The 15,364-nt window shown below is 37.3% G+C and overlaps 1 protein-coding gene across 2 annotated transcripts in view; it reads right to left on the reverse strand.

The window, feature by feature from the left end:
• Positions 1-15,364, reverse strand: part of LOC124795234 (E3 ubiquitin-protein ligase NRDP1) — a 59,870-nt gene that overhangs the window by 36,732 nt on the left and 7,774 nt on the right. For both annotated transcript variants that reach the window (XM_047259160.1, XM_047259161.1), the window contains exons 2-4: positions 8,054-8,210; positions 7,832-7,974; positions 196-484 (exon numbers count right to left, since the gene is read on the reverse strand). In XM_047259160.1, coding sequence (XP_047115116.1) covers positions 196-484; positions 7,832-7,974; positions 8,054-8,143 — 522 coding nt within the window. In that variant the 5' untranslated portion in view covers positions 8,144-8,210. The remainder of the gene's footprint in view (positions 1-195; positions 485-7,831; positions 7,975-8,053; positions 8,211-15,364) is intronic.

Here is a 15,364-nt window from a genome sequence, read left to right on the forward strand (position 1 = left end):
AATAACATATTTTATATGGAAGTGATTGGTGCTTTGTACAGGTTATAAATGGGAAAAGCTTGAAACAATGAACTGGATTATGCAATTGTTTGAATTTAAAGTGTGACCTATATACAAAACGGAAATATTTATTCAGTTTCAATCTTTCCAAAACATAGTTTAAGCATGAAATATATGATAATTTATGACACATACCTTTAGTAACTGTAGTTCGCGCTTTTGTTCATTTATCTGGAAACGTTGCTCAGCCATCTCTTGCTGGAAATCAGTCATTTTTTGCTGCTGTGAGTGGATCAATGCACGCAGTTCTCTCACACAGTTGTGCTCCTTTAATTCATCCTTAGGAATTACCAGGCCACAGCCTTGTTCACATGTTACAGGTCGTTTTGGATTATGTTCACATTCTTCCAAATGTGATGATAAAGAGTCCAGTTTCATTACTGATGTGCAGCCATAGCTTGCATTATCACATGTTATATATAACCTGAAATAAAATTGACCCATAATGGATTACTTGCAATGGAAGTAACATTACCCCCAATTAAATTTTATTTTTCTCACTTGCATCTTTATTCTTTAACATATACTTCAGTCTCCACAGGTAAGTTTGTTACCATACTCTTCAACATGAAACACATATTTAAGCTGTGACAGCAATTAAGGAAATCTTTCAACCATTCATGTCTCAATGTAATCACAAGTAATAAGCAAAGAATATTTACTGGTCCATTTGTATTGCTTAAAAATTTCCTCTTTAATTGTTACTCACTAATTACCTAAACCTATCCTCCCACATACTGTATAAAATAAATAACTTCCCTACCCCTTGTAATGGTCGCCTAGTCGTAGATATTGCTATAATCTCACTATTTCACTCCCATTTACGGAGCTTGTTAGCACTTGATGTTAGGTTGGCGCCATTAAAATGCATTATGGAAATCGCTGCTGCTTGCTGCTTGTATTTGTAACCTTGTCAAAGAACTACTAACAAGAGATATAATTTATAAGTGACACGTACATCTGTTATCGTAAATTGTGCAGAAAAGTTATTAATTTATATCAAGTGACATAATTTAACAGGTTATTAAAATGACAGACAGGTTTTTTGACTTGACAGGATAATTCTTTGTTACAAAAAGGCAGCTTTTTAGAAGTTTGTCAATTGACTTCTCTAATTTGCCTAAATAAGTAAATAACATGAACGATTAAGAATTACATTGGTTTTTGTCTAAAATAGGAGTGTTTACATGAATACTGAGTGAAAACGGTCCTAGTGAACAAATAGGTTTCAGTGGGTGATTTTTATTTAAGGAGATCCAAAATACGTCAGTTGGTCACTATTTTTTGTACTTCATATTAATTATTTTAGATGAACTTAGTGTTTTTACACGACAACATTTGCTGTATCAGTGATCAAGTGATATTAACTTTTGTGTGGGTCAGTTATTCAGTATAATTTAATGGGTTGACTGTTTATGGAGACATGTTATGCAATCATTGTTAACATACACAATAACTTTTCTATAATCAAATACTCGTTAAACTGGTTGAATTTGGAGGGTATCACATACTTTGGTAAAGTAAAGCCTTTAATAGGTTCCGTTACACCCTGCACTGTTGAGAAAATGCAACCTGCTGGCACTACCATATTCTAGATTTTAGCTGTTTTGTCCATTAAAAGTGATTCTGCAGCTCTCCTACTCATAAAATTTACCATTGCACTGTAAATGAGTCAGCAGTTCATTACTGGCAACAGCAACTGTGTCAAAAACTCTACAGACTAAGTATGGTTCCATCTAGCCAGATATTGTCTAACGTTTGTTATAAAAGTGTTTCTCTACCTGGAAAAATCTTTTTTCTGCAAATAAAGTGTTGGGTAATCAAAGTAGTTCTTACATCTAAAGAAGAAACCTTCCAGTAAGGAGGCTCCCAACTGATGCTGAATTTTATGCAGAAGACCCGGGTAGAGGAAAGAAGTGACAATGCATAACGTTTATGAGACATGTAGACCACTGGGAAACAAATACATTTCCAGAAGTAAATAAACCAATCAGAAACAGGAAATCAGAATAATATGGCTACGAAGTCTTTCGCGACGTATTTCTTGAGTAAAAATCTCTCGGTGTACATGCCGCGTCAAATCAGGATAAATCTCCAAGCTTTCGACCACTACCTCCATGGTCGTCGTCAGGGCTAAAACTGACTGTCGTGAACTAGCGAGGTTCCCACTTTTATATGCAAAGGACGGCTTCTGATTGGCTAGAATACGTCAGCGATATGGCGCGTAGCGAAGTGGTGCCCTCTACTTCCATAGATGTAGTTGCTATCCCGCGTTGCTTGCAGCGCCATCCCTTGAATCAGGAGGTAAAGTGCGAGAAGTTTTTCTCTGCAATTTTTCTTTATCCAGTGCACTCTTCCAAGTGTTGCTAAATGCATAGCCGTTGTCTCTATTAAAGTTATTATCGCTAAGTCTAATTTCGACTGCTTCCCGGATCACAGAGTCCCAGTAATTCGATGTGTGAGCTATTACTCTGGTTTCTTCAAATAAAATCTTATGCTTGTTAAGCAGGCTATGTTCAGCCACCGCTGGTTTTTCCAAATACCTGTATTTCAGGTGGCGTTGGTGCTCGATGCAGCGGTCGGCAACGGTTCTTACAGACTGGCCCACGTAATTCTTGCCGCATTCGCAAGGAATAGTATAAATTCCCGGTACTCTTAAGCCGAGACTATCTTCGACTGGTCTCAACATTTCCTTGATTTTCCTAGGTGGTCGGAAAACTGGTTTTATTCCTTGCCTCTTCAGGACTCTGGCTATCTTGCTCGTTGTAGCACCGCAAAAAGGAAGCCACGCTATGTGTTGGTCCTCTCCTTGTATGTGGCCGGCATCGTGTCTTACTTTCTTGGACAATACTGATTTAATTTCACCGACAGAATAACCATTTCTCTTGAAAACAGTCGTCAAATGGTTAATCTCGGGACCAAGGTGGTCCTTGTCGGAAATAGTCCTGGCTCTGTGTACTAAAGTATTCAGCATAGCTCTCTTCTGAGACGGATGATGGAAGCTATGGCTATGCAGATATAAGTCTGTATGGGTTGGCTTCCTGTACACAGAATGGCCCAGTTGTCCATCCGGCTTTCGCTCTACCAACACATCTAAAAAAGGTAACTTCCCTTCCTTCTCTACCTCCAATGTAAATTTTATGTTTGGATGTACACCATTCAGATGTTCGACGAATTGCTGCAGCGTGTCACTGCCGTGTGGCCAGATTAAAAAAGTATCGTCGACGTATCTGTAGAAGCATGATGGGCGGAGGTGAGCACTGCTCAGGGCTCGTTCTTCGAAGTCCTCCATGAAAAAATTCGCTATTGCTGGTGACAGTGGCGAACCCATGGCTGTTCCATCCGTCATTTCATAATAATTTCCACTGTATAAAAATTAAGGAAATGTTGAGACCAGTCAAAGATAGTCTCGGCTTAAGAGTACCGGGAATTTATACTATTCCTTGCGAATGCAGCAAGAATTACGTGGGCCAGTCTGTAAGAACCGTTGCCGACCGCTGCATCGAGCACCAACACCACCTGAAATACAGGTATTTGGAAAAATCAGCGGTGCCTGAACATAGCCTGCTTAACAAGCATAAGATTTTATTTGAAGAAACCAGAGTAATAGCCCACACATCGAATTACTGGGACTCTGTGATCCGGGAAGCAGTCGAAATTAGACTTAGCGATAATAACTTTAATAGAGACAACGGCTATGCACTTAGCAACACTTGGAAGAGTGCACTGGATAAAGAAAAATTGCAGAGAAAAACTTCTCGCACTTTACCTCCTGATTCAAGGGATGGCGCTGCAAGCAACGCGGGATAGCAACTACATCTATGGAAGTAGAGGGCACCACTTCGCTACGCGCCATATCGCTGACGTATTCTAGCCAATCAGAAGCCGTCCTTTGCATATAAAAGTGGGAACTTCGCTAGTTCACGACAGTCAGTTTTAGCCCTGACGACGACCATGGAGGTAGTGGTCGAAAGCTTGGAGATTTATCCTGGTTTGACGCGCCATGTACACCGAGAGATTTTTACTCAATCAGAATAATAATTGTAACTTAATACAGATTTCGCCTGACATACTGAATCAATAAGACATTTTATCTGCAGATCATTAAACATGAAAGCTTCTTACTATGTATGGTATTGTTAACCAAAGAGCTGCCATCAAAAGACTATACATGACACACAATGTAGAAGGGGATTGTAATTATAATATGATAGCTGATTTGACAGATGTGTGACCTAGCATGTGAATGATCCACTAAGACATCAAATAATGCAGTTGAAGACAGCAAATGATAACAGAGGAATTTTGCACAGTCTAAAAACGTTGCTTGGAAGTTCTCACAAAACATACTATACCAATTATGTTTCACTTTGCAAGGTAACATCAAAAAGGAAACTCAGAATAAGGAAACATGGAGACAAATCTCCACAATGTCAGTACCCAAACTACATAGAGAACTAATACTGATTGAGGCTAGCCACATCTATGGTTTCAGTGATGAAGAATGAGAGCACAGTCAGTAGCTCTAATAAATAGAAAGTGTACAACTTTGCTTCTGCCGTTTACCAATAGGTGGAGACAACGGTAAGTAGCAGTTGAAAGAAAGAGATTGCACATGTCAGGCAGTTATCTTGGACCTCGGTCAACATAACCTCATTCAAACATTTGGCAATTTGTGTCTGCATTATAAAGTTGTTCTTGATTGAAAATGTCAGTTTATGAGCCTAATTCTCATCATCTACAGGAGGTGTTAGTGTTTTGTTTCAATATGAAGAAAACAGTGGCCGAGTCTCATCGAGTGCTCTCAAGTGCATATGGTGAGGACGCTATTAGTGAAAGAATGTGTCATGAGTGGTTTCAATATTTCCAGTACTGTGATTTTAACATCTTATACCAGCATAGTGGTGGAAGAGAGAATGTTTTCGAATATGTAGAATTGGAGACATTGCTGAGGGAAGACTCACCTCAAACTCAAGAAGAATTGGCACGATTAGTGGGGGTGACTCAGCAAGCCATTTCAAAACATCTCAAAGTTATGGGCATGATTCAGAAAGAAGGAACTTCGGTCCCATGTGAGCTGAAACCAAGAGACGTTGATCAGCATTTGTATGTTTGTGAACAGTTGCTTCAGAGGCAAAAACGGAAGGGATTTCTGCTCGCATTGTGACCGGGGACGAAAAATGGGCTCATTACGATAACCCTATATGCAAAAAATCATGGGGATATGCCATGTTTCCAACATCGAAGGCCAAACCGAATGGTCACAGCTCCAAGATTATGCTCTGCATTTGGTGGAACCAGCTTGACATCGTGTACTATGAGGCGTTAAAACCAAGCGGAACAATCACAGATGCTCGTTATCAAATGCAATTGATGCATCTGAGCAGAGTATTAAAAGACAAATGGCTGATAAAGTGATTTTTCAGCACGACAACGCTCGACCGCACGTTGCAAAATAAGTCAAAATGTACTTGGAAACGTTAAAATGGGAAGTCCTACCCTACCTGCCGTATTCTCCCGACATTGCTCCCTCTGACTATCACCTGTTTAGAGCAATGGCGTATGGCCTGGCTGACTAACACTTCTGATCTCATGAAGAAGTCACAAATTGGATCGATTCGTGGATCGCTTCAAAAGATAAACAATTATTTTGATGCGGGATTCTTACACTGCCCGAAAGATGGGGAAAAAGTAGCGGCCAGCAATGGAAAATACTTTGAATGATACATGTGTAACCAATATGTTTCATTAAAGCCTCAAATGTTGGAGGAAAAAAAAAAACAGTGGAAGCAAAGTTATATACCTTGTAGTTGCACAAGATCAGGCTTTGAGGACTTGCAATATCTCACACCTTTCACTGCTGAGACATAACCCAGTCCATTAAGTTTTGTGGTTTTATGAAGTTTTTGCTTTCTTATACTCTTTGTTCAGTTTCCTATATCAGTATCATAGTATTAGTCAGTTGCAGGTTTTGTAAGCCACATCCTTTGTGAGTCAACAACACTTCCAAAATAGCACTCAATTACCACTTTTGAATCACCATCCCCATTTAATGTCACTCAAATTATTTCACACTTCAAATCTGACAAAGCTGGCCAGATATATTAATTACAGCTACAAACATGCTTGCAACACCTACGTTGAGCATATCTTTACAATACATATTCCCATTAGCATTAACTGCTATTAACTTCTGATTTCTGTGCCAAGTATTATGAGGGCATTATCACCATTTATAACAGACTAGTTCTGGGGACTTTTCAGTGACATTTCTCCAGTTAACTAATATTGCATTAACATTTTCTTTATCTGATCTGCCATGCTGTAATTAATGAGGTTCACATATTAAACTCTCCAAAACCAGAATGTAATTCATAGGCCTGTTTCTCTGCCCTAAAATACCTACAATGTACATAAACTATATTCTGCTATCCTAGTACCCATTTTCTGTGTGTATTGCATTTTTGACCTGTTAAGGGTAGCCCTAAAATTTTCCTCCTGCCACAAATTTTCCTTCTGGTGGCAGAGATTGAGAAATCCACATCAAAAAATGATCACAGAATTGTCTGGACATCTGGCTTAAAAGCCTTGCACTCTGCTCCAAACCAGTTGACAACAAGTGATTCTGGAAATCATCCTGCAAAATTTTAGATCAGTTTCCACAATATATGTGACAGTAGTCTTCAGTTCAACTGGTCACCTGTAGGAACTAAACCCAAGCAGCAGGCATAATTCACGTCAACATGAGCCATGTTTAGCAGCCAATTGCACCCAATGTGCCCAATGATAATGGCCTCTTTTTGATACACTCACTATTTTCTACAGGGCTTCCATCATTTGTCTAGTGTTGGAGCTCCCAAAGCAAGCACAACCTCTGCACTTGTCTGGGCTTTTCAGCATATCAACCCCAATCTCAACAGAAGAGGTAACGACTGCTTACTCAGACGTACTCTCAGCAATGAGCGAAGCATAAGGGGACAGTCAGTATCAACTTTCTCTTTTTCCCCAGATATTTGTGACCTCACACTTGGGTGAATGTGAGCTGACACAGTTGAGTATCTCTAAAGGTACTGTAATGTCAGGGACCTAGAAGTTCACGCAATTACACCAAAGATGAAAGACAAATAGAACAAATGTCCCACTTCCCCTATCTATGCCAGAAACTATTACATAAACAATAAAAGATGTAAGTTTCAATGCATCAGTTTTACTATACAGTAAAAAATAAAACCACAACAGATACACTGCTAAATTCATATGTGAGAATAGCAATGATTACAAAGGTATGTGGATGATGAGCAAGGTCCCCTCTTCAAAGAGAAAATCAAACATATAAGTAACTGATTGAAGTCCTTGTGGGAAAAGAAAAGTTGCAATCTACTAGAAAAAAAAGGATAAAAATTTATGCGACAAGAGGCACAGACGAGCACTATTGAGGAGGGGGAGGGGGGGGGGGGGATTACAATGTAAGGAAATGCGATGTGATGTATTGCATAAAGTAAATAATGCAATACCGCCCAATAATGAAGAGAAATGCATAAAATTAAGTTGAAGATTGACCAAAGTTTTAGGCCCGAAAAGACAGATTACTGGTAGGGGGAAAGAAAAGGAACAAGTTTATGTTTCACATAAAACAGCACAAGAAAACAAAACTTTGTTATTAACTTGGTTCAGTCATTGGTGAAACACTATATCAATGTTTCTCTGAGAATTAACAACTGAACTGCATAGAAATATGATTTACTGATAAGTCCTTAAAAAAATTGTTTACCTGGAGAGCAAGTTTCTTAAAATACGTGGCACAGGCCTCAGCTGTGCTGAAGTGATATTCTGTCGGTCAACTGGGCATGTTGGTTGTCTTGATATCCATTCCTGAATACATTCACGACAAAATGCATGCTCACATATGGGGGCCTAATAAAAATACAGAAAGCCTCTTTAAATGTACAAAATATGAACAGTTCACTCTTCACAATTTAGTACAAAAACTCACCTGTAGAGGATCCTCAAGAACACCTGAGCATATTGGGCAAACTAATTCCTCATCGACTTCACCCTGAAATCTGTTTACCTCAAATCCCATTCCTCAACAATATTGATTTTTTGAAACAGCTGCTGCTGGTGTCAAGATGAATAACGGGAAGAAAACACTGTAACAATAATAAAATTTATATAAATTCCTTACACTGACAAGATTACAGCTACACTTCCATTATATACATTTTTCACATTGACACTAAACTGAGACTTTTTCCAAGGAAAGAAGTAAAGGTTTTAGTGGAGACGCATAGTATGAAAACTGTCTTTGCTATGTTAGTCTTTCAATGTTGCACAAGGCATTTATGTATTAATTCATGAAACATTATTGATTAGAAATGCATTTAGGCATGGCAGTGAATATTATATAGAAAATTAGCAAAAAATAGAAAAGGATACGAGATTATCATTGTTTATGCCACAAGTGGCAGTACACAGTAGATAAGTTCAATATGACATGATTATCAGATCTTGGCAGTACAACATATTAAGACAGAATTCAAAAGTACTTTCATCTGGATGAAATTTGGTACTACCAACCCAGATGCCTTACATAATTCGTACAACACACCATATACGGCAATAGGTGTAGTGAACACAATGTTGTTGTTAAAGACACACATTCCTGTATGCATTTATCAAATTTTACATCTCCTAAAATAAACCCAACAACTGCAGTAATGGATCCCAAAATACAACATAGTAGCATGAACAAGAAGGTATAAGTTCCATGAAAGACTGACCACAATCAATATCTAATCTACAGGAACTCATTATAGACAAAGATCTCGCAAAACATCATTAAATGCACAAGATGTATCACACACAAGATGTACAACTCTTCCAAATTAAGCAAAAAAATTTCTGGGCCATTATTAAACAAGTAAATAAAAATGATGACATGAATGAAACAAAGTTCTCAGACAAAAGCTGTGGCACAAATGATGACTCTGCCACCATTAGACATCAATTTAACTGAATTCTCTCTTTTAAAGGCAGCAAACATGGAGCATATTAATAAATTTCAGTCAAATAGAAATGAATTATATTTACTCTGTCTGTCAATGTCAATTGCATTGAGAAACGCAAAATAAAAAAGTGTCTCTAACAAGCAATCATCCTTATAGCTAAGATGGTATTTCTAACACAGCATCTTTTGACAATGATGATGCTACTAATCTTGATTACACAAATATAATAAAAAAGGCCGATCCCAATCATACTAAACACTGTCTAGATACTAAATGAACCATTGATGCTACTCATTCAAATCAGCATTAAATATTAGCCTTATGTGAACTACTGAGGGCAGAGAGCACACTAAATGAAATGGTGTTTTAATTATTTTACACGCAGTTGGGTACCAGTTGTGAATAAAATCAACACATGGAGGAAAGAAGGTCATTAAAGGACAAGAACAAGCTCAGATTGGGAAAGGCTGAGGAAGGAAATTAACAAAATCTTCACTAAACAGACTATTGCTTTAAGCAGTGTACAGAAATCATACAATGCAGGTCACAACCGGTATTTGCATTGTTGTTATTATTTGCGTTACGGGCATCAAGTCATGATCCAAGGCCAATTTCTCTACCTAATGTTGTCTTCCGATGCTGGAGACATCATAGGCCATAACAACTTTAAGAGCAGTTACAACCTCAAACTAGCTCTGCAAGTCCAACTACTTATAAATATTCAGACAACAGAGTTTGTGATGCCTTGAGACAGTTGTCCAAGATTGCAGAGCCGCAATGACTTGTATTATGGAGCTCTATTTATTACTAATGTCCACAATTTATCTAACAGAACTACTACTATTTTTCTGTTAATTTTGATTGTGTTTTTTAAATTTCTATGGCCTCTCTTTACTTCCTTGTGTAATAAATATTCGATCTTGATAAAATCATGGTGTCAGAGAAACAAATTTGGTGGTTCCCTGGTCCCAGTTCATGATCGGCTAATGCTGATTTATTGGTGTTGCAAGGCAGGGAAAAACCAAATTTGCAAGAGATTTTATATACTGCTGCTGTGGCAAGCAGTGGGCATAGATATTTTGCAGTGATATCTGTGTACTTTCTTTATTGATTTAAACTGTGTCAGTTTCATGTCTTCTGAGTATTCTGCTGAGCTAGTTTGAGATTGTAACTGCTTTCTGAGATGTCAAAGCCTCTGACAATGTCTCCAGCAATGGAAGATGAAATGTTAGGCACAAAAATATGCCCTGGACCATGGCCTACAGCCTTTAAATAAAATATCGTCAAGAATTTACAAAAACTACAGAAAATAAAAATATGACATGGATATCCAGATAAGGTTTTCTAATACCTTCCTCACAAATGGCATCTATCTCGCTTCATATTAACACTCAGGCAAATTAATCGACAAGTTCAGTTAAGCCATTTTTCAAAGCCTCATTAATAGTTTTTTAATCTTTACACTAACTTGTGAATACATTAACTCCTTCATGCCACTTGTTACTAATAATAAAAATTAGTTTGAGTTGAACTATGTTTTACACAGCCTCAAAGAAGATAGAAAAATTTTATGTTTGTATATGTTATGCCTCCCTGTCTATGGTTCAGAATGGCTTTCTCTATTCTGCCGCAAGCTTCTTCAAACCACCTCTCACATAACAAAGCACGAAATCAAATATACTATAAACTCAAAAGAAAATAAAAAGATATAATATTATCTGCTGCAGATACATGACAAATAATGATAGCACACATAACTGTAGCAATTCAATAAATAGCAAAATGGGGATGAAGATACTATGTCAGCAACAAAAACAAGTACTGTATTAGCTGTTTAATATAACTGAATAAGCATCTTTTCTCAAAGTAGTAGTTTTCCTGTGAATTTTATTAGGAAAAATTTTGCTTGAGTTTCACAATAGTTCGCAGTTTATTAGAGATGCTTCTGTGTATACCTAGACCTGTTCCATATCACTGGTGGCTCTCCTTCATGATGGTACCCACAGAACATGATGAATAAATTAATGAATGAACATGCCAATAAGATACGTATTAACAGAAAAAAATCAAAACAATACTGGATGAACTGGTAGTGCAAATCATACAAGTCAAGAGCGAATGTGTCACATCACTATTTCAAAGTTTGCTGAAAAAATATATGTTGAAATTCTACATGATACTTCTCCAAAACTATAATATTTTGATTTTCTGATGATTTGTTAAAATGTTACAGACCTCTCTAAATGAGAGTATTTCTGGAAATGTTGTAACGAAAGGTAAAGTTGTAATAAAGGAACCAAAAGTGAGAGAGGTCTTAATTTATTTTCAATAAATACTTTGTTCCCAATACTATGAGACAATTAAAACACACACACACACACACACACACACACACACACACACACACACACACACACACACTTCTGAGCTTTTTTCTTTTCTTTTTCTTTTTTTGGAAAAATATACTATGAAAACTTTTAACTTTTTGTGAATTTCAAAATTATGTTTTAAAAATACAAAGAGTAACAAGATGTTAACTGTCTTGAGAAATGATAAAGTGGAAGAAAAATGATTCAAATGGCTCTGAGCACTATGGGACTTAACTTCTGAGGTCATCAGTCCCCTAAAGCTTAGAACTAATTAAACCTAACTAACCTAAGGACATCACACACATCCATGCCCGAGACAGGATTTGAACCTGCAAACCGTAGTGGTCGCGCGGTTCCAGACTGAAGCGCCTAGAACCGGTCGGCCACTCCGGCTGGTAAAGTGGAAGAACTGCTAACTGTCAGTTATGACATTAATGCATGAAATACTTAAACTGTCAAAATATTTGTACATAAAGATGAAAGAATCTGAAATTTGTTGGTTATTTATAAATTATTTTCTCCCAAATCCCCACCATAAATGTTCTAAAAACGTCATGGTATGTCAGTTGGTCATTGCACTTAGGGAATGTACAATCAGAGTGGGCAATATTTGTCTGAACAAAATTGAGAAATTTTTTAGGCACACCTAGCTCTACTGTCAAGGTAAAAAAAAAAAAAAAAAAAAACCATGGACACTTAAATATTGAGAGTGAGTGCTGATTTCAAGTAAATGTTGAACGGAACTGGTATTTATGAATCAAAATAATTACTTTACAACATTATATGTGAGTGGAGAAATAATCACTAATCTTGTTCAAAAGCATTTTGCAGTAAAAATGAGATACAGAATATCAATATAATGGAAGGAAACATTCCACGTGGGAAAAATTATATATAAAAACAAAGATGAGGTGACTTACCGAACAAAAGCGCTGGCAGGTCGATAGACACACAAACAAACACAAACATACACACAAAATTCAAGCTTTCGCAACAAACTGTTGCCTCATCAGGAAAGAGGAAAGGAGAGGGGAAGACGAAAGGAAGTGGGTTTTAAGGGAGAGGGTAAGGAGTCATTCCAATCCCGGGAGCGGAAAGACTTACCTTAGGGGGAAAAAAGGACAGGTATACACTCGCACACATGCACATATCCATCCACACATACAGACACAAGCAGACATATTTCGTCTGCTTGTGTCTGTATGTGTGGATGGATATGTGCGTGTGTGCGAGTGTATACCTGTCCTTTTTTCCCCCTAAGGTAAGTCTTTCCGCTCCCGGGATTGGAATGACTCCTTACCCTCTCCCTTAAAACCCACTTCCTTTCGTCTTCCCCTCTCCTTCCCTCTTTCCTGATGAGGCAACAGTTTGTTGCGAAAGCTTGAATTTTGTGTGTATGTTTGTGTTTGTTTGTGTGTCTATCGACCTGCCAGCGCTTTTGTTCGGTAAGTCACCTCATCTTTGTTTTTATATATAATGAGATACAGAATATTTATACCCATTTTTCTTTTCATGATATTATATTATTGTCTTCTATTATGATTTCACTTCTTCATGACTTTCCATGAATTAAAATTGCCTCCAATGTAACAATCGACACTGTACCATTGAAATAGAGTTTTTCCATCTGCTTTTCATTGACTTTTATAGCTGAGCTGAATTTGCACACGGACTAGAATGATCAAACAAGAGCAGTATTAGGGATAATGGGAACTGAACACTGATCTTTTGATGGTAACCATCTGAAATCATTAACAGGACCATCAGGTGCCATAAAGGACATAGTTATATCTTGCAGCTCTTTAGAGACACTAGCTGTCCCACCCATCACTGATTGTCATACACGCAAGACATGAAGTGCTTCACTACAAAGTATTCTAATGTATACTGTGGTCTCTACATATAACAGACTGTAACAGGCTGCATTTCACGGAGAACCATTCTTTTAATGTACACGTCACTCCGGGATGCAACCCAGTAATGACCTAGTTGAATTCCTACCACAGGCTTCATAGCAACAGTAGCATCTTTTATAGCATCAACAGCTTCATGCTGGAGATCAAATCTTATTGCTGATATTTAGAGACCTCCTATTCCATCACATGCACTTTTCCCATGACCTGTTGCTGCAAATACCCTTTTTTGTCTTAATTCCTGTACTACAGTGTTGACCGAGCTCGTAAGCTGAAAGCAGTCTTTAAAATGAGATGCTGCAGCATCAGTCACATACAGTTGTTTAGAAATGCTTGGCCTCTAGATGCTATGTCATCAATTACCATGTTGACAGTGTAGCTTGCATGTGCACTGTCATGAATAGCAAAACTGTGTGATGTTCCACAAAGTGAGCAACACATGGAATATTGATACCTGTGATGTGTGCCAGTGGTAACTTTGAATTTTGTTCTGCAAAGCAACAGACCAGTTCTCAGCAAAGTCAAAAAGAAGAACTAATGTTTTAGTATTCTGGGATGTGGCCGATTTTATTCCTGCTATGACCTGTCTCTGTATCCTCCGGATATGATCGTGACCTATTCCTTTCATGACCCAATACTTGACCTCTGTAACAAACTTCTCTGGTCCTACTGTCTTCACCAACTCTCCTCCCTCCCACAACGCAAAGGTTATGTCATTATCAGTATCCTGACAGTGAAATGCTTCAACAATCATCACTTCAGCACCACAACACATTGCACACTCCTGCAAGCAACATTTATCTTGTGGCTCTAGATATACACACACAAGTGTCAGGTACTTCTTTCCTGTGAAACTGCTTATTGCGAAACAAACAAGTTTCAAATTACTGCAGTAAATACATGTGCATACTTCCTTCACTCGCTGGCAACTTACCCATTCTGGTCGTAAGAACTATAATTTTTTGAAACCAGTTTTTAAATTCAGTTTCTCCGTTTTCATTATAAGATATGCTTCTCTTATTTATCTTGTCATATATCTTTTACCTTCATAAGTTTTTCACGATTTTCACTAACAGAGATAACATCAGCCTGGTTAGGATTTAGCCTGTGGCAATCTTTGTCATCACTTAGGTAATATTCCAGAGCAACAGTAATCTTATCATCTTGCAACAAATGCCCACAGTAAGAAACTGGGCATGCCCAAATACCTTTCTTATTCGTTATTTTACTAGCTTTTGAAATCAAATAATGTGAGGAAGTACGTATGCATTTCAGTATCTACTGGTTAGAGTAGCTATCTGGTATCAGTGTCAGTAACTGTACCTCCTGTATAGGTGGCTGCTGAGATAGCAGTATTTAGGTTTTGAAACCATACATCACATTTCGTGCATAAAAATACTGTCCACTGAGCTTATACTCACTAGTAACATCTTACCCAAGCAATACTTTGTGTAATTCTCAAAAGTTTTCGGATGGGGGTTATCAGGTAAATAATTTGTAAAAACTCATAAAAATGCAATTTTTTTTACATTTTTATAAATAGCTATTTACATAGCAGAGAAAACAATGTTTATAATTACATCAGTATATCTGGTAATGTGACAAAAGATAGATTCCACATTTTAAAAAAATTTTAGTGGAATAATTAACTTAAAATTTCATATTTTTGTCTTAAATTTGTAAGTTAGGGAAGCCCATTAGTGTGTGGGTGTCAACTAAATTTCAACACACTAAGAGCGAGCTTTAACACAAATGTCTCCAGTAATATTGGTTTATTAGTTATCTTTTTTGTTCTCTATTGTTGTAAGAGTTATTAACATAAAACAAAAGTACTTTATTTCTTAACATTTATAATAGAGGTCTATTTTTTTTCCAGAGAAATTCATGGCCTTGAGTTGACATGACCTGTATGATTTGAGTTGAAATCACCTTTGTTCTTCTTCTTCTTCGTTCATCCCACCTAATATAGTATTTTTTTTTTCAGGCTTTTGGCAAATTGTATTTCAATACTTAA

This window comes from Schistocerca piceifrons, chromosome 4 (genome assembly GCF_021461385.2).
Source record: "Schistocerca piceifrons isolate TAMUIC-IGC-003096 chromosome 4, iqSchPice1.1, whole genome shotgun sequence".
Lineage (NCBI taxonomy): Eukaryota > Metazoa > Arthropoda > Insecta > Orthoptera > Acrididae > Schistocerca > Schistocerca piceifrons.